At 44.9% G+C, this 19,546-nt stretch overlaps 1 protein-coding gene across 3 annotated transcripts in view; it reads left to right on the top strand.

Moving 5' to 3' along the window:
- LOC119964616 (inaD-like protein) overlaps positions 1 to 19,546 on the top strand; it is a 391,845-nt gene that overhangs the window by 36,179 nt on the left and 336,120 nt on the right. For all 3 annotated transcript variants that reach the window (XM_038794319.1, XM_038794317.1, XM_038794318.1), the window contains exons 9-11: positions 2,120 to 2,249; positions 3,533 to 3,649; positions 8,277 to 8,353. In XM_038794319.1, coding sequence (XP_038650247.1) covers positions 2,120 to 2,249; positions 3,533 to 3,649; positions 8,277 to 8,353 — 324 coding nt within the window. The remainder of the gene's footprint in view (positions 1 to 2,119; positions 2,250 to 3,532; positions 3,650 to 8,276; positions 8,354 to 19,546) is intronic.

The following is a 19,546-nucleotide window of genomic DNA, read 5'->3' as shown; positions in this document are numbered from 1 at the left end:
CCGTGATGCCCTCTTACCCTGGGTTTTACACAGATATACTTTGAGCTTTTCCCAACAGATGTCTGCTGAGGAGTGCAGCTCTAAGTAAATCATCTACAGTGTTGAAGCCTACAGCATTCAAAGCAACCCTACATTTTCTACTACCACCTATCCTCCCAACAACGTTGGACCCCTCATGGCAATGCCCCCACCCGCCTTTTGGCAGTGTTCAACCCTTCTCCCCTTCTTTCAATGTTGATCCACCTCACATGCCCCTCCCCTGCAATATGCAGCCTATTTCCCCCTGCTAATTGCCCCTCCACCCCACCCCAACAAGGCAATGGTCAACAACCACCACCTCCAAATAACCAAGCTCCCAACACCAGGCACTGCACCTGCACCCCCTTTCAACAATGTTTACCAATTTCCTGATGATGTTTATCTCTCCCGACGCAGTTCAACTCCCCTACCCGATGAAGTTCACCTCCCCCACCTGACAAAGTTCACCTCCCGACTTGTTGTTCACCTCCCTCCCGTTGTTCGCCCCTCCCTCCCAACTGTGAAAAGCCCCTAGTCGCCACATTCCGGCGCTTGTTCGGGGAGGCCGGTATGGGAATTGAACCTGCGCTGCTGGCCTTGTTCTGCATTACAAGCCAGCTGTTTAGCCCACTGTGCTAGACCAGCCCCTCCACCGCCCCTCCAAGCCCCTCCGCCCCTCCAAGCACTGCTCACCGGCCCTCAGGATGCTACTCACTGGTACTGCTTATGGCCCCTCGCAATGATGTTCCACACTCCCTCCTGCTGGTCTTCAACCCTCTTCCATACTGCAGTGCTCACCGCCCCTATGATAAAATTCATTTCCCTGCTGGCAATGCTCAACCCTCCTCGCTACTCACCTTCTGGAATCCCTGAAACACTACAGTCCAATGTTGGGACAGTTAGAATTGTTGATGAGTGCATGGGAAGGAGGGAGTGAGCATTGTGTGGGGGGGGGGGGGGGGGGGGGGGGGGGGGGGGGTGGGGGGGGAAGGGAAGGGGGTGGGTGAAGGATGGGCTGTGAATACTGTTGGGATGAAGGAAGGGAGTGAATGTTATTGAAGGGTGAGGGAGGGAGTGAACAGCGCCGGGGCTTGTGGGAGGGATGGAGGGAGAGAGGGTAAACTAGGAGGTGTGAACTGTCAGGGTAGTGGGATGGGTGGGCATTGTCGGGGCACTTGGGGTGAAGGGAAGGGTTAAATACTATGGAAGATAGAGAGGGGCATAGAGGGGTAAACACTGTTGGGGAGAGAGGTGGGACGTTATGTTGTTAGGCAGATGGAACATTGTAGGGGGTAAGCATTGTCTGGTGAAGGAGGAGCAAACATTGCTGGCGGATTGAGCATTTTCTGGGTGTTGGAGTTGGGGGGAAAGTTGGTGCGGGGAGATTCTGTAGTGTTAGAGTTGACAGCCCCATAACAATCAGACCATAGGAGTGTATCTTCAGTGCATGACGAAATATGGGCTTGGCTCTGCTGGAATTACACTCACCACTTGGCCTCCGAACTGCTCTTCGTTGAATCCCTGTTTCAGTCAAGTCTGAAAGGTGCAAATGCTGAAGCATAAAATGGTAATTGGGCAGTTTAAATCACATCCAAGGGCGGATGCACTCGCTCTGCTGCTGACTTGAAGATCTGGGCCAAAATGTTTATATCTTTACCAGCAATTGGAAAGAGGATTCTTTGTGAAACTTGGAGGAAATTTAAAATTCACATGGATGAGAAGGTCAACATATATTCATTTGGTTTGAACATTAGATGGGTTGCCAAATCATTTTCTTTGTTGCATAATAATATAAATCCTAGTTGCTTTATTAGTATGTTTATTTTTAATGATGCATTTTTTAAAGGATACATTTCATAAATTTATATTGTTGATTTACAAACAGTATCCCAATAAATTTGCAGGTTGTATTATTTATCTAATACAAAATTCATTTGGTTAGATGTTCATCAATAACTGCTGATGATGCAGGAAAATTAATTTTCTTTAAGAAATGCACCTCATGTGCCTTAAGATAGATGGTTTCATTTTTTCATATTAGGATGCTTTCACTTTTGACTTATCTCAATTATTTGTCACCATTTTGCATGTTTTCTTAAAGGTTGATAGGGTTAATATTCAGGAATTTACTAACCAAGAAGGGATTGATGCTTTACGAAACACTGGAAAAACTGTAAACCTTACGATAGCAAGGAGGAAGATGCATGATGATTATGAATCCTTTGAGAAAGGTAGCTTAATTGCACCGTTCGGTTTAAGATGCAACTGTTCAACAAAATTTTAAATATTTAACTTTTGGTGGCGAAGAAAAGCATTTTTCCTTGGTTTTTAATTATAATGAAAACATTTTTAAATTTAAAAAAATGTGAATTATTGTCATCTGATAGAATAAATTAAAAAATACCTCACCACAAAAACAATGTACCAGCCACAGAAATCTGCAATGCAGACTTCAATAGTGAACTGCCATGCATTCAGATGTGTAACCTGCCACAATTATTTTGCTTTCCTTTTAGTTTAAATGAAAAGTTTTCCGGGAACACGCTTGTTATTTTTCCATCACCCTCCACAGTGACTTACTGTAAAATTGCACAAATCAATTGTTCTGATTGTCCATCATAGTCGCCCAATGCATGAACGGCTGCTCTCACATGTTACCTCCAGCTTCAGATTTAATGTAGCTGTGCTACATTAGAGGGAAATCTCTGTGTGCATCTCTTATGTGCCTCCTTCTTTTTCAATAGTATAAGTTTGCCTTGTGTAATACTAGAGGAGATGCATTGTATTTTACATCAATTCATTACATCTCCATATTTATGCCACATCTACATCTGATTTAAATAACAATCATAAAACATGCAATAAATCAGAACTGAACAGGCCACAGAAAATGATAATTAATTAACAATTAGTAAGTTGGAACAAATTCATCATCAATCAATGGTCAGTAATCAGCTCTCAATAAAAAATGTAAACAATGAAATTGCACCAGATAGTTTTTTAAAATCATTTTGGCTACCATCCTGTTTGCTTAGAAACAGAGAAGCATAGAATTAAAATAGTATGCAGCACAGCAAAAATAAAAAGTACATAATTCATGAATTTTAGGATTAGAAAAAACATACATCTACTTAATTATATTTCAGAGCCTTCAGAAATTGATGTAATGGATTTATTTTATTTCATGAGGGCTCCCAATGGCACAGCTCTGGTTTCCACACTATCCATTGAAAGCTTTGTTGACTCTGCTACAAGATAATCCCAATTGCTACATAGAATCGTGTACACCACTTTCAGTTAAAGTAGTGTTTTTCTAAAATGACCCTCACTAGAGAGTTAATCACTTCTACAAAGAAGAAAGTGAACTCATATCAATATATGATAGTTTCATAAAAATTATATGGTGGTTCTAAAAATAATGATAATGCTGAGGGGCTTATAATGCAGACTTTAACTATATTAATTTTTTTTGCTGCACATAATTTTAAGAATGGACTCTCCTCCCTGTTTCTAGCTGAACCCGATAGTGCAACTCGCATGACAAATGCAGGTACCACCGAAAGCAGCATTCATTCTGCTGTTAAAGAGCCGGAAAGTGCAGGAGTGAAGGAACAGGAATGTACAAGTGATGGTACGTTGTGGGTAATGTGGCTTCATTCCATAGATGTGAGTGCAAAATCTAGGCTGAAGCTCCATGAAATGCTGACAGTGTACTGCGCTATAAGATTGGCTATCCTTCAGGTGAGAGATTAGACCAAGGACCTGGCTATCCTTGTAGGAACCTGTCTATCCTTGTAGGCGGAGTAGAAAATTCCATTATTGTGAAGGCCAGGCAAACTCTCCCCAGTTTTCTGACCAATATTTATTGCTCAACCAACAGCACTTAATGGTATGTCAGGTGAATATAATTTCCCAATTTGTTATGTTTTGCTCCCTCCCTCATATACAATATAGATTTTATGCCAAAGCTTTTTGAGATTTGTCCCCTTATTTTTCAATGTAGAAAATCTGAGTAAATGGTGCTTGAAGCAGAAGAAATACACATGCACCTTAGGAAATTAGGTACTTTGTACCATCAAATTGCACAATCTCAATTCAGCTTGCAGCATCAAACCTAGTCAAAAGTATTAATTAGTGTACGAGACAGCTCACAGGAAATATAAAGATTGATAGTAAGAGTTTCTATAGATTTTAACTAAGAAAAGAGTTAACAAAGTAACTGTTGATCCAATGAATCTGGGTTATTAATAATGAAATGCAAGGATATGGCAGATGAATTGAACAGGTATTTGAACAGTATTCACTATAGGGGGCACAAGTAACACCCCAGAAACAGCTATAATTCAAGAAATGTAAGGGAGGGAAGAACTCAGGAAAATTACAATCACCACAGAAGAAAATTGTTGGAGCTACAGGCTGACCAATCCCTGTGCCCTGATGGACTTGCTTATGAACCTTTTGTGTGGCAACCTTATCAAAAACCTTTTGGAAATCAGGGTTAACTACATCTGCTGATGCCCGTTATGAGTTAAATCCTCAAAAAATTCCAATGAATTTGTTAAACAGTATTTTCCTTCAGTAAAACCATGTTGACTTGTCCTAATCATGCTATGTTTTTCTAAGTGCATTGTTAATACTTCCTGAATAATAGATTCCTTAATAATAGATTCCAACATTTTCTCAACAGCTGATATTAGGCTAGCTGGCCTGTAGTTCCCTGTTTTTTCTCTCCCTCTTTTCGTGAAAAGCGGAATAACATTTGCCAACTTCCAATCTGATGGGATCTATCCCTAAATCAATGAATTCTGGAAATCCCAGCCAGTGAATCCACACCCTCTGCGGCTATCTTTGTTAGAACCCTAGTATGTAAGCCATCAGGTCCCAGGGATTTGTTATATTTTAGTGCCTCAAGTTTCTCCAACACTTTTTCTCTGCTGTTTATGGTTTCTCTAATTTCCTCACTCTTTTTAGTTCCTAGTTGAATTTTTGGAATGAAACTCTCCTACTGTGAAGACATACACAAAATATTTGTTCAATGCCTCTGCCATTTCCTCATTCCCATGATAATTTCTCCTGTTTCTGATTCTAACAGAGCAACATTGACTTCAGCTCCTCTCTTTTTATATACTTATAAAAGCTCTTACAGGCTTCCTATTCTTTCTACCAAAATGTACGATCCTGTATTTATCTGTATTGAACGTCCATCTGCCAGTTACTTGCCTATTCTGCAAGGTTATTGATGCCCTCATGTAACTTTTTGCAGTCCTCCTCTGTATTTGCTGTCCCTGTCAATTTGGTGTCATCTGAAAATTTATAACTAGCTTAAACAAAATTCCAGTTCTGAAAATGAAGAGAGATATAAGGAAATATAGATATAAACTATAACTTTAACTTGCGTTATGGTCAGTAAGCAGATGTGAGCAGAGAATTAACAAATTTCAGGCAGGTTTTAAGATGAGAAAGCATCCTCTTCTCACTCCCAAAAAAGCCAATAGATTTCTTATGTTCTTAGATTCTAATAGCGATACAGAATAATTTATTGTCTCAGTTATAGTAGAAGCAATAATAGTTACAGCTATAAACCCTGTGCCTCAAAACTAAAGGCATTACCTATAATCATGACATAGCTGTCTGTGACACGCAAACAGGTTTCTTTCGAGCATGATGGTGTTTTTTTTATAAAATAATCATTCAAAACCACAAAGCCTTTTATCCCCATGATAAGAACATGGCTTTTATGGTTCTTGAATTTAATTTTTTTGGCTCATTTTATGATAATGTGATCCAACTGGAAAAGGTAGTGAGCTGCAAATCAGTTGTTAAACAGCTGCAGGTTGCCATCCCCTGCACTAAATCATTCAGGAGTCAGATCGGGAAGCACCTTTTAATAGAAGTAAATGCAGAATGTTCTCCCCAAAGGATTGTGGATGATGGTTTAATTGAAACTTTCAAGGCCGAGGCAACCAGATTTTCATTAGATAGAGTTTCAAGAGATTTGAATCAAAGGTAGTTAAATACAGCTGAAGTTCAGATTATTCAGAATCGAATGGTGGAATAGGTTTAAGGGGCTGACTGACAATCCTATTCTTTACTTCGTCAGCTTTGAATGCACATTTTGATAACTTGTATCATTCATTTGGTGATAATCAGTCTGAAGATTACTGCAATAAATCAATGTTATGATTTATCCAGACTTTTGAGGGCATGTTTTTTTTATGGCAATATTACAATGACTGTTACCTATTTATTCATACTGTTTGACAAAGATGTAAAAGTGCTATCCTTGGATGGAGACTGGGTATTTTGTGAGTTCATCTGTGATCAAAGTCTACCACATATTTGAGCATACAATCAAACAGCGATGGTTCACTTCAGCAATTAGGGGGTTCTACACTGTCAGTGCTACTGTTCCGATCAGATGTTGCATTGAGGCTTGAATACCTATACAAGTGAATGTAAAAGACCCTATGCTCCTATAAGAAGGAAAAAAGGGAAAAGTCATAACACCTGACAGATATTCCTCCTTCAAACAGCACTTTCAACAACAACATTAATTGATTATTCAACATTGACCGGTGTTTCAACTATTTACCGTTTTTGGAATTAGAGCATAATTCTGTGGATGCTGGCGATCTGAAATAAAAACAAAGTGCTGGAAAAACCCAGCAGGTCTGGCAATATATGTGGAGAGTGAAATAGAGTTTTCATGTTTCGAGTTGAATATAACTCTTCTTAAAATTCAAATTGGATTTGCACTGTTAACTCTGTTTCTCCCTCCACATATGCTGCCAGACCTGCTGTTTTTTCCAGCACTTTCTATTATTGTTTATGGAACCTTGTGTACAGACTCTACGTTTGGAAGATGATCCAATTTTATGAACGACATCCCAGAGGAATGATACACAAATGTAATGAGGAAGAGGCCATGGGTAGATCTACGGGGTACTTCCTCGGTGAAGACGATGCACAGTCCTCATTTAGTACCTGTGCTTCCATGCATCAATCCTTTTTTTAGTGGCTATCTTAATTATTACTCCTTATTCTCTACTCAACCATGAGTTTAAGAAATATAGCAGGGATAATCCTGGAAACCATAGGCCGGTGAGCCTCATGTCGGTAGTAGGTAAATTATTGGAGAGAATTCTCAGGGACAGGATTTATATCCATTTGCAAACAAATGGACTCATAAGCCGTAGACAGCATGGTTTCGTGAAGGGGAGGTCGTGCCTCACTAACTTGATCGAGTTTTTTGAGGAGGTGACAAAGATGATTGATGAGGGGAGGGTGGTGGATGTTGTTTACATGGACTTCAGTAAAGTTAAACACTGGATAAAAGCAAATTACTGTGGACGCTGGGATCTGAAACCAAAGAGAAAATGCTGGAAAATCTCAGCAGGTCTGGCAGCATCTGTAGGGAGAGAAAAGAGCTAACGTTTTGAGTCCAGATGACCCTTTGTCAAACCTATAAGACAGAGAAAGTGGGAAATATTTATACTGTGGAGTGAGAATGAAAGATGTGTCATAGCCACAGAAACCCAGGGAAACTGTGTGCTAACAGCCAAAGAAACCATGGGGAAATGGCCTTCCATACCTTTTGTTCTAAGCATTGAAAGTTAACTTGATGTGTGTTTGATCTTGGGGTCAGTCGGGTTCCACTGATCCATACATCTCAGTGTCAGTAGCTAGTTCGGGAACTCCATAGCGAATCTTTGATGAGTATGTATGTAGGGTGAGGCGGTGGCGCAGTGATATTTTCACTAGACTAGTAAGCCAGAGACCCAAGGTTTTTCTCTGGGGACCAGAGTTAAAATCCGACCATGGCAGTTGGTGAAATTTGAATTCAATAAAAATCTAAAAGTCTAATGACCATGACACCTGTTTGGTTCACTAATGTCCTTCAAGGAAGAAAATCTGTCGTCCTTATCTGGTCTGGCTTACATGTGACTCCAGCCCCTGACAGTGATGCGGTTCACTCTTCATTGCCCTTTCTGAAATGGCCGAGAAAGCCACTCAGTTCAAGGGAAGTTAGGGATGGGCAACGAATGCTGAAGAATGAATTTTTTAAATTACCTAATTTAAAAAAGAACACAGAGAACTCCTAGCTAAGTATGAGTTTAGAAACTTAATATAATGCTTCTTGTGTCGCATTTATGGCTGTTGCTGCATTTCCAACTGCGTGAATTTGCTCACTATTGATTTATTTTCTAGATAATATATAAATAATAACAGCAAATTAACATGATGCATTTTAATTTTAGGATTCCACCCTGTTATAGCAAGAGAAGTATTGAAATCCAGATGGGAAAATTTGCTGGGACCACAGTATGAAGTGATGGTATGATTCTCTAGCACCATTCTAATTGACAAGAATTTAGTATCAGGAAACTATAATATTATGCAATAAAGTCAGTGAATTTTTATCTCGCCTCTTAATTTGAGAAAGTTGTAAAATTCAGTTTCTGTTTCTAAACATAGTCTGATTAAATATTGCAATGTTTCATCTAACATATAGTCACTGTGCATCACGGTGGCGGCCATGGAACAGTAGGTGGCACATTCGATAGCTCTCACCTGGAACGGACTTTCGGACCTTTTTTCCCGATTTTTCTTGGACTTTGTGGGATAGATTGGCAAAGTGGACAATATTAAGAAGGATTCACTCTCCGATGTATGGCTAATTGGACGAGAAGTGGCCATGTGAAAAGACTCAGCCCTGATAGAGTGAAGCAGTCAGAGTTGGTCTCGCGGCGCAGCATGGCGGAGGGTCAGGACCTGGGAAAGGTGGCTGAGTCTAAGGAGCAACAGATGAAGTTCTTTAAAGACTGTTTCGCTGACCTGAAAAAGGAAATGTTGGACCCGATCAAGGCAGTGGTTATCAAATGGTATTGAATTAGGTGACCCAAGGGATACAAGAGATTGAGCTGAAGTTATCCAGCCAGGAGGACTATCTAACTGTGCTGGAGCACAAGGTGGTGGTGTTAGACGATCGCCACAAGAAAATGCAGGAAAAGCTGGAGAACAGGTCCAGGAGGCAGAACTTAAGGATTGTTGGCCTCCCTGAAGGAATTGAGGGGTCGAACACAGGAGCATATGTGGCGAGCATGCTGGAGACGCTGATGGGGGCTGGGGCGTTCTCTCGGCCCCTGGAAGTGGATGGAGTGCACAGAGCCCTCGCAAAGAAGCCTAAAGCAAATGACCCGCCGAGGGCCATGGTGGTGCGTTTCCACTGTTTTTCAGACAAAGAACTCGTCTTGTGGTGGGCCAAGAAAGAATGGAGCAGTAGATGGGAGAACAGCGAGGTGCGCATCTATCAGGACCTGGGAGCGAAGCTGGCCAAGAGACGTGCTGAGTTCAATCGGATGAAGGTGATCCTCTTCAAGAAGGGGGTGAAATTCCGAATGCTGTATCCAGCGCGGTTGTGGTTTACGCACAAAGACCGACATTTTTACTTTGAGACAACAGACGATGTATGGACATTTATCAAAAAAAAGAAGTTAGAAACGTCTTAAAGGACACTTAAGTCTCAAAGAAGTTATGTGATGGTGGTTCGTAATTTTTGTAATTTTCGTATCGGTTCAAATAAGATTTTATGTAGTTTTGGGTTAATTATTGGGCTGGGATGGTGGTTTGAGGGTGGTTTGTTTTGCAGGGAGTCGATGCGGAGGGGGGAGGGGCCCTGAAGTTGGTGCTATTCTGTGGGAGGTTGGGTTTTGTTTTAAGTGATTGTTTCTTCATTGGTTTATGTTAATTTCTTTTTACTTGAGGTTGTTTACTTACTGGGGAATGCAATGTTGTTAAATGGTTTATTCATTTGGGGAGAGGGGTTCGAACAATAAGGAGTCAGACTGTTTGGTTCCAGGGGCGGGGGTTATCGGGGTCAGCATGGTTCAGCTGGCTCTCGGAAGCGAGGTGGGGGTTGAGCAAGTGCTAAATTGGTGCTTGACCTGGGAGATTAGGTTTCGGGTGCTGTTGTTGGGGGGCAGGGGGAGGCTGCTTTGCTGACAGGGGAGGAACCATTGTTGGGGAACAAATGGGAGGTTGGGAATGGCTGCTGCTCATGGGGGTGCTCGGGGAAGCAAGGGGGCGCAGGCTCCGGGCTGGCCACAAAAAGGTTATTGGGGGGGGGGGGGCAGGCAGGCAGTCCCCCCATCCAGGCTGATTACGTGGAATGTGAAAGCTTTGAATGGGCCGGTCAAAAGGGCTCGCGTTTTCGGGCATTTAAAGGGGCTGAAGGCAGACGTGGCAGTGCTTCAGGAGCCACGTCTAAAGATTATAGACCAGACGAGGTTGAGAAAGGGTTGGGTTGGTCAGGTGTTTCACTCTGGGCTGGACTCGAAGACCATGGGGGTAGCAATATTGATTAGTAAGCGAGTGGCGTTTGAGGCTGGAAGAATTGTGGCAGATAAGGGGGTTAGATATATAATTGTGAGTAGGAAGTTGGAGGGTGCACTGGTGGTGCTTGTGAACGTATATGCTCCGGACTGGGATGATGTGGGATTTATGAGGCGGGTGTTAGGCAGGATCCCGGATTTGGAGTCTCATGGCCTGATCATGGGCGGGGACTTTAACACGGTCATTGATCCCGATCTGGACCGGTCAAAATCTAGGACTGGGAGGAGGCCTGCTGCGGCGAAGGAGTTGAGGGATTTTATGGAGCAAATGGGGGGTGTAGACCCGTGGAGATTTGAACAGCTGAGGGCGAAGGAATTTTCATTTTTTTCTCATGACCATAAAGTTTACTCCCGTATTGATTGTTTTGTTCTGAGCAGGGCTCTAATTCCGATGGTGGCGTGGACGGAATATTCGGCAATTGCAGTCTCTGATCATGCCCCGCATTGGGTGGATTTGCGGGTGAGCGAGGAGAGAGGGCAGCGCCCGTTGTGGAGACTGGATGTGGGGTTGTTAGTGAACAAAGCTGTCTGTAGGCGGGTGAATAAGTCCATCCAGAATTATCTGAAACAAATGACATGGGAGAGGCATCAGCAGTGACGGTTTGGGAGGCTCTGAAGGCAGTTGTAAGAGGGGAACGAATTTCGATTCGTGGTGGAGTTTGAGTTGTTGACCATGGGGAGAGCGGTGGAGCAATTGAGGAGGGTAAGGGGGGGGGGGGGTGTACCAATACGGGGAAAAGGCAAGCAGGATGCTGGCACACCAGCTTAGGAAGAGAGAGGCGGCCAGGTAGATTGGGAGAGTAAAGAATAGGGAGGGTAACATGGTCTTGGACCCGGGCGGGTGAATAAAGTTTTTAAAGAATTTAATAGCAAATTATATGAGTCGGAACCCCCGGCTGGAGTAAAAGGGATGAGGCCAATCCTAGATCATTTGAGGTTTCCGAGGGTAAGGGTAAAGATGGACCTGGTGGAAGGGCTGGGGGCCCCGATTGAGGCAGAGGAAATTGTTAAAGGACTGGAGGGCATGCAGTCGGGCAAGGCTCTAGGGCTGGACGGTTACCCGGTAGAATTTCATAAGTTCTCAGAGATGTTGTGCCCACTGCTAGTGAGGACTTCTAACGAGGCTAGAGAGAGGGGAATCCTCCCCCCAACGATGGCGCAGGCCTCGATTTCACTCATTCTTAAACGAGAGAAGGATCCGGAGCAATGCGGGTCATATAGGCCGATTTCGCTTTTGAATGTAGATGCCAAGCTGCTGGCTAAGATTTGGGCCACTAGGATAGAAGACTGTGTCCTGGGGATGATAGGGGAGGATCAAACTGGATTTGTTCAGGGCAGACAGCTCAATGCTAACGTCCGGCGGCTTTTAAATGTAATTATGATGCCCTCAGAAGAAGAGGAGGCGGAGGTGGTGGGAGCGATGGACGCGGAGAAGGCTTTTAATTGGGTGGAGTGGGAGTATCTGTGGGAAACGCTGGGAAGGCTTGGGTTTGGTGAGGGCTTTATTGACTGGGTGCGATTGCTGTACCAGGCGCCTGTAGCAAGCGTGTGCACGAACCGGTTGAGGTTAGGGTATTTTAAGCTACACCGAGCGACGAGGCAGGGGTGCCCCCTCTCCCTTTTGCTGTTCGCTCTGGCTATAGAGCCGTTGGCCATGGCGCTGAGAGCATCAAGGAATTGGCAGGGGCTGGTTCGGGAGGTGAGTGGAGCATTGGGTTTCGCTTGACACGGACGATCTGCTCTTGTACATTTCGGACCCGGTGGAGGGGATGGGGGAGGTTATGTAGATCTTGAGGGAATTTGGCAGGTTTTTGGTGTATGAATTGAACATGGGAAAAAATGAATTGTTCGTGATCCAGGCAAGGGGGCAGAGAGGAGACTGAAGGAGCTGCCGCTCAGGATGGTAGAGAGGAGCTTTTGCTACCTGGAAATACAGGTGGCTCGGAAATGGGAGGCATTACACAAGCTCAACCTAACCCAGCTGGTAGAGCAAATGGAAGGGGACTTTAAAAGATGGGATATGCTCCCGCTATCATTGGCGGGGATGGTACAGACCGTGTAAATGACGGTCCTCCCCATATTTCTGTTTGTTTTTCAGTGCCTCCCCATCTTCATCCCTAAGTCCTTTTTCAAGCGCGTGAACAAGATTATTTCAGGCTTTGTGTGGGTGGGTAAAACCCCGCGAGTGAAGAAAATTTTGTTGGAGCACAGTCGGAGGGAGGGTGGGTTGGCGCTGCCGAACTTATGCAACTACTACTGGGTGGCTAATATAGCGATGATTAGGAAGTGGGTAGTAGGGGACGGGTCGGCATGGGAGTGGATGGAGGCGGCGTCATGCAAAGACATCAGTTTAGGAGCATTGGTAATGGCACCTCTGCCATTCTTGCCAGTCCGTTACTTCACTAGCCCGGTGGTGGTGGCGGCACTGAGGATCTGGGGGCAATGGAAGAGGTATAAGAAGGTGGAGGGTGCGTCGGTCTGGACTCCGATTTGCAATAACCACAGGTTCGCACCGGGCAGGATAGATAGTGGGTTCCGGAACTGGCAGAGAGCAGGAATTAGAAGGATGGGAGATCTATTCATAGACGGGTGTTTTTCCAGTCTGAAGGCGCTGGAGGACAAGTTCAAGCTGCCGCCGGAGAATGGTTTCAGATATTTGCAAGTGCGGGACTTTCTGAGGAAACAGGTGTTGGCTTTACTGCTGTTGCCACCATGGGGGATACAGGACAGAGTAGTCTCTGGTACGTGGATGGGGTAGGGGAAGGTGCCAGATGTCTATTAGGTGTTGTTGGAGGCGGAAGAAACGCCGGTGGAGGAACTGAAGGGCAAGTGGGAGGAGGGGTTAGGTGGAGAGTTAGAGGCGTGTCTATGGGCGGACACCCTAAGCAGGGTTAATTTGTCCTGATCATATGCCAGGCTCAGTCTAATACAAAGAACAAAGAAAATTACAGCACAGGAACAGGCCCTTCGGCCCTCCCAGCCTGCGCCGATCCAGATCCTTTATCTAAACCTGTCTCCTATTTTCCAAGGTCTACTTCCCTCTGTTCCCGCCCATTCATATACCTGTCTAGATGCTTCTTAAATGATGCTATCGTGCCCGCCTCTACCACCTCCGCTGGTAAAGCGTTCCAGGCACCCACCACCCTCTGCGTAAAAAAACTTTCCACGCACATCTCCCTTAAACTTTCCCCCTCTCACTTTGAAATCGTGACCCTTGTAACTGACACCCCCACTCTTGGGAAAAGCTTGTTGCTATCCACCCTGTCCATACCTCTCATAATTTTGTAGACCTCAATCAGGTCCCCCCTCAACCTCCGTCTTTCCAACGAAAACAATCCTAATCTACTCAACCTTTCTTCATAGCTAGCACCTTCCATACCAGGCAACATCCTGGTGAACCTCCTCTGCACCCTCTCATACAGTTTAAAGTGTTACATCGGGCTCACATGACGTCGGCGAGGATGAGCAAGTTTTTCGGGGTAGAAGATAGATGTGCGAGGTGTGCGGGAAGCCCAGCAAACCATGTCCACGTGTTTTAGGCATGCCCGAAGGTTAGAGGGTTTAGGCAAGGTTTTGCTAAAGCAGTGTCCAGGGTGCTAGAAACACGGGTGATGCCGAGTCCGGAGGTAGCGATCTTTGGAGTGTCAGAAGATCCAGGAGTTCAGGGAGTGAAAGAGACCGACATTCTGGCCTTTGCCTCCCTGGTAGCCTGGAGACGGATCCCTTTAATGTGGAGGGACTCTAAGCCTCCCGAGTGTGGAGACTTGGGTCAGTGACATGGCTGGGTTTCTCAGGCTGGAGAAAATAAAGTTTGCCTTGAGAGGGTCAATTCTGGGGTTCTCTCGGAGGTGGCAGCCGTTCGTCGACTTTCTCGGGGAAAATAAAAATGTCGGCAGAAGCAGCATTCCGAAGGTGGGGGGGCGGGTAGGTGCAATATGGTTGAGGAATGTACAGAAGGGGTTGGGTGGGAAATGGCTGTTTTACCATGTTGATGTTTATGTTATTATTGCATTTGTTATTGTTATAAAATTTTTTGCAAATACTTCAATAAAAATATTTAGAAAAAAAAGAAGTTGAATAGATTTTATTAAATACTCTTCATTAATTATAGTACATTCTGAGGGGAGGAGGTAGCATAGTGGTGAGGTCCCGAGGCCCAGGCTAATCCTGTGGGTTCAAATCCCACCATAGTAGTTGATGGAATTCAATAAAAAGAAAATTAATTTTAAAAATTAGTTTCCGGGATGTGGGTGTCGCTGGATAGACCAGCATTTATTGCTCAACCCTAGTTGCTATTCAGAAGGTGGTAGTGAGTTGCCTTCTTGAACCGCTGCAGTCACTGAGATGTAGATACACCCACTGTGCTGTTATGGGGGGGGGGTTCCAGGATTTTGCCACAGTGACAGTGAAGGAATGGCGATATATTTCCAAGTCAGGATGGTGAATGACTTGGAGGGAAACCTCCAGATGGTGGGGCTCCCACATATCTGCTGCTCTTGTACTTCTAGATGGCAGTGGTCGTGGGTTTGGAATGTGCTGTCGAAGGAATCTTGGTGAGTTACTGCAGTGCATCTAGTCGATGGTACACAAGGCTGCTACTGTTTATTGGTGATGGAGGGTTTGAATGTTTGTGGAAGGAGGAGCAATCAAGTGGGCTGCTTTGCCCTGGTTGGTGTTGAGCTTCTTGAGTGTTGTTGGAGCTGCAGTTCTCCAGGCAAGTGGAGAATATTCCATTACACTCCTGACTTGTGCCTTGTAGATGGTGACAGGCTTTGGGAGGGGTCAGGAGGTGAGTTACTCACCGTAGGATTCCGAACCTTTGATCTGCCCTGGTAGCCACAATATTAATATGGCTAGTCCAGTTCAGTTTCTGATCAATGGTAACCCCCAGGATGTTGATTGTTGAGGTTCAACGATGGTAACGGCATTGAATGTCAAGAGGCGATGGTTAGCTCCTCTCTTGTAGGAGATGGTCATTGCCTGGCACTTATGTGGTGTGCATGTAACTTGCCACTTGTCAGCCCAAGCCTGGATGTTGTCCAGGTCTTGCTGCATTTGGACATGGACTGCTTTATTATCTGAGGAGTGGCGAATGGTGCTGAACATTGTGCAATCATCTGTGAACATCCCACTTCTGACCTTTTGATGGAAGGGAGGTCATTGATGAAGCAGCTGAAGATGGTTGGCCCCAGGACACTACCGTAAGGAACTCCTGCAGTGATGTCGTGGAGCTGAGACGATTGACCTCCAACCATGACAACCATTGACTCCAGTTTAGCTAGGGTTCCTTGATGCCATTCTCAGTCAAATGCTACCGTGATGTCAAGAACAGTCACTCTGATCTCATCTCTGGCATTCAGCTCTGGAATAAGAGAGCTACTGTTGGTATTGGTGACCATGAAACTGTTGCTAATTGTCATAAAAATTCATATGGTTTGCATCCTTACCCAGTTGTTGCTCCAGAATCACAAATGTGGTTGTCTCTTAGCTGAAATGACCTAGCATGCATCAAACTGCTACGAGAATGAATGAAACCAACAATGGCAAACCCAGCCCTGTTGACCCTGCAAAGCCTTCCTCATTAACATCTGGTGTCTGTGCCAAAATTATTTAAACAACAGCCTGGCATAACCATATACCACAATCATTCCTATGTATCCCTGTGAGATGACAGGCGAGCAACCCTGGGGGTTCTCAACATTGATTCTGGACCCCATGACGCCTCATGACATTAAGTTAAATGTGGGCAAGGAAACGTGCGGCGGGTTACCACCTACAACACCCTCCCCCCCCCCCGTCCCAAGCTGATGAATCATTGCTCCTCCATGTTGAATGCCACAAAAGAACTGAATGCCATGGGTGAGATGAGAGTGACTTTCCTTGATGTCAAGGCAGCAGGTGATCGAGCGCCGATTACAGGAACCCTAGCAAAACTGGAATCATTGGAATCAGGCAAACCCGTTTCACTGGTTGGAGTCATACCCAGCACAATGGAAGATGGTTGTGATTGTTGGAGGTCAATCATCTCAGTCTCAGAATATCACAGCAGGAGTTCCGCACTTTAATTCCTCGGCCTAACTATCTTCAGCTGCTCCGTCAATGACCTTCCCTCCACCTTAAGGTCAGAAATAGGGATGTTTGCTGCCGATTTCAAAATGTTCAGCACCATTCATGACTCTTCAGATACTGAAGCAGCCTGTGCCATATACAGCAAGACCTGGGCCTCAAGCTTAGGCTGATATGTGGCAACTGACATTCGCGTCACAGAAGTGTCACCTCCAACAAGAGAATCCAACAATCTCCCCTTGTCACTCAATGGCATTAATGATCAATAATCTATTATTTTTACAAGTGGGCTTACATTAACACTGTAATGAAGTTACTGTGAAAATCCTCGAGTTGCCACACTCCGGCACCTGTTTGGATACACTGAGGGAGAATTCAGGATGTCCAAATTACCTAACAGCATGCCTTTTGGGACTTGAGAGAGGAAACTGGAGCAGGCAGAGACAGGAAGAACATGCAGACTCTGCACGGACAGTGACCCAAGTCGGGAATTGAACTTGGGACCCTGGCGCTGTGAAGCAACAGTGCTAACCATCATGCACTATCGTTGAATCCCCCTGTTATCAACTTCCTGCTGGCTGCCATTGACCAGAAACAACTGGACTAGCCACGTAATTCCGTGGTTGCAAAAGTAGGTCAGAGGCTGTGAATTCTACAGAGAGTGACCTGCCTCCTGATTCTCCAAAGCCTGTCCACCATTTACAAAACACTCATCCATAGAATTAATTGAATTTGCAGTGCCGAAGGAGGCTATTCGGCCCATCAAGTCTGCAACCTAACCAAGCCCACACCTCCCCGCTATCTCCACCCACACAGCCACAGGGAGAACTTGCAGACTCTTCGCAGACAGTGACCCAAGCTGGGAATCGAACCTTGGATCCTGGAGCTGTCAAGCAACTGTGCTGACCACTGTGCTACCATGCCGCCCAGAGTGTGATGGAATACTCTGCACTTACCTGGATGAGTGCAACTCAATAACATGCAATATGCTACAACGTCAAGAATAAAGCAGTGCGCTTGATTGACACCACATCCACCACTTTCACTGGGGCACTGGAGTGGTGGCTTGTTGCTGGCTTGGATTTTGGTGGCATTAGGTGAAAGATGAAAGAGATGATCTGATTGATGAGTACCTCTGTTTTTTAAAATAAAAATAAGATCTTAGGGAATTTAGAGCATAAGAGGAAAGAGGGACTTTGAGTAACTCCTACAGTACAGAGCACCAGAAATCATAGAGAGAGGTGAGGAGCAGCTGAACATAGCAGTGGGAGAACTTTAAAATGAGAAGCCCAGGATACCTTCACTCAATCCAGAGGCGGAGCTCCTGTGATGACATCAGGATTCGAAAGTGACATGGGGAAAGTGACATTGGGTGAGTGTAGAGGTAAGTATTTATACTACTATTATCGCTTATAGTTAGTTCAGTCTTTATTTTCTGGTTTATAGTTTGTAAGGGCTATATTCTGCATTAATGAGGTTATGGGAAGAAGGGCCCTAAAGGTCTTGATATTATTTGAATTTAACAGTCCTTTAAAAGTTTATTCCAAAGAGCTAACTCAGAGCAGGAGAGCTCAAAGTCAGGATTGCTATTCCTGCTGTATGTGGGAAGCCAGACACATTGGGTGCCCACGGCTAGCATGTGTGCAGCAAGTGTCTCCAGCTGCAGCTCTTGAAAGCCCTTTTTTCAGAGCTTGACTGGCGGCTGGCGACACTGTGGAGCATCCATGAGGCAGAGAGTATCATAGATACTGCTCTATCCCGTAACCCTACGCAATTGTTGGACACTAAGGGGCAATTTAACATGGCCAATCCATCTAACCTTCACATCTTTGGACTGTGGGAGGAAACCGGAGCACCTGGAAGAAACCACGCAGACACAGGAAGAATATGCAAACTCGACACAGACAAGTCACCCAAGGTCGGAATTGAGCCTGGGTTCCTGGCGCTGTGAGGCAGCAGTGCTAGCCTCCGTATTGGCACAGTATAGCGAGGTAGTCGCACTGCAGGCTGAGTCCACAGGCAGAAAGGGAATGGATAACAGATGAATGTGTGGCTAAAGAATTGGTGCGGGGCAGGGATTCAGATTCTTTGATCATTGTGATTTTTTTCTGGGGCAGATAGGAGGAGGAGTTGCAAGAGGGTCGGTTTTCATTTAAACTGGAGGTGGACCAATATCCTGGGGGGTAGATTTGCTAGTGCTACAAGGGAGAGTTTAAACTAGATTTGGCGAGGGGGGGGGGGGGGGGGTGATACTCAGCAGCAGGAAAGCAAATGAGGGGCTGAAAGGAGATGCAATATTCAGCAACGGCAAGCTAAATAGACATGATGGGCAGGAGCACAGCAGGGAGTGGGAAAACCTGTTGGATTAAATTGCATCTATTTCAGTGCAAGAGGGCTGACAGGTAAGGCTGATGAACTCGGCACATGGATAGCGACGTGGGACTGGGATATTATAGCCATAACTGAAACATGGTTAAGGAAGGTACAGGACTGGCAGCTTAATGCTCCATGATACAGGTGCTTTAGACAGGACAGAGGTGGAGGCAAGAGAGGAGGGGGAATTGCACTTTGATTAGTCAGAGATGAAATAACTGACGGATCATCCAGCAAGGCTTTGTGGATTGAACTAAGAAATAGGAAGGGGATGGTGACCTTATTGGGGTTGTACTGTAGACCCTCAAATAGTCACCGGAAATAAGAATAAATATGCAGGGAGATTGGGGAGACTTGCAGGAGTAATAGGGTTGTCATAATAGAGGATTGTAATTTTCCTAATATGGACTGTGACTACCATAGTGTTAAGGGCTTATATGGGGTGGAATCTATTTTGTGTGTTCAGGAAAGTTTCCTCGGGCAGCATGTGGCTGGTTCAACTCGGGAAAGGGCAAAACTTGACCTAGTCTTGGGAAATTGGGCATGGTAAGTAACTGAGGTGATGGTGGGGGACCACTTTGAGACCAGTGACCATATGGAAAGGGACAAAACTGGTGCAAGTTCTAAATTGGGGCAAGGCAAATTTTGATGGAATTAGACAGGGGTTTGCAAGGTCTGATTGGAGTAGCTTGTTTGAG

This window comes from Scyliorhinus canicula, chromosome 4, assembly GCF_902713615.1.
Source record: "Scyliorhinus canicula chromosome 4, sScyCan1.1, whole genome shotgun sequence".
Classification (NCBI taxonomy): domain Eukaryota; kingdom Metazoa; phylum Chordata; class Chondrichthyes; order Carcharhiniformes; family Scyliorhinidae; genus Scyliorhinus; species Scyliorhinus canicula.
Note: the sequence above shows the minus strand (reverse complement) of the source record. Positions and strands in the feature narration are given on the sequence as shown.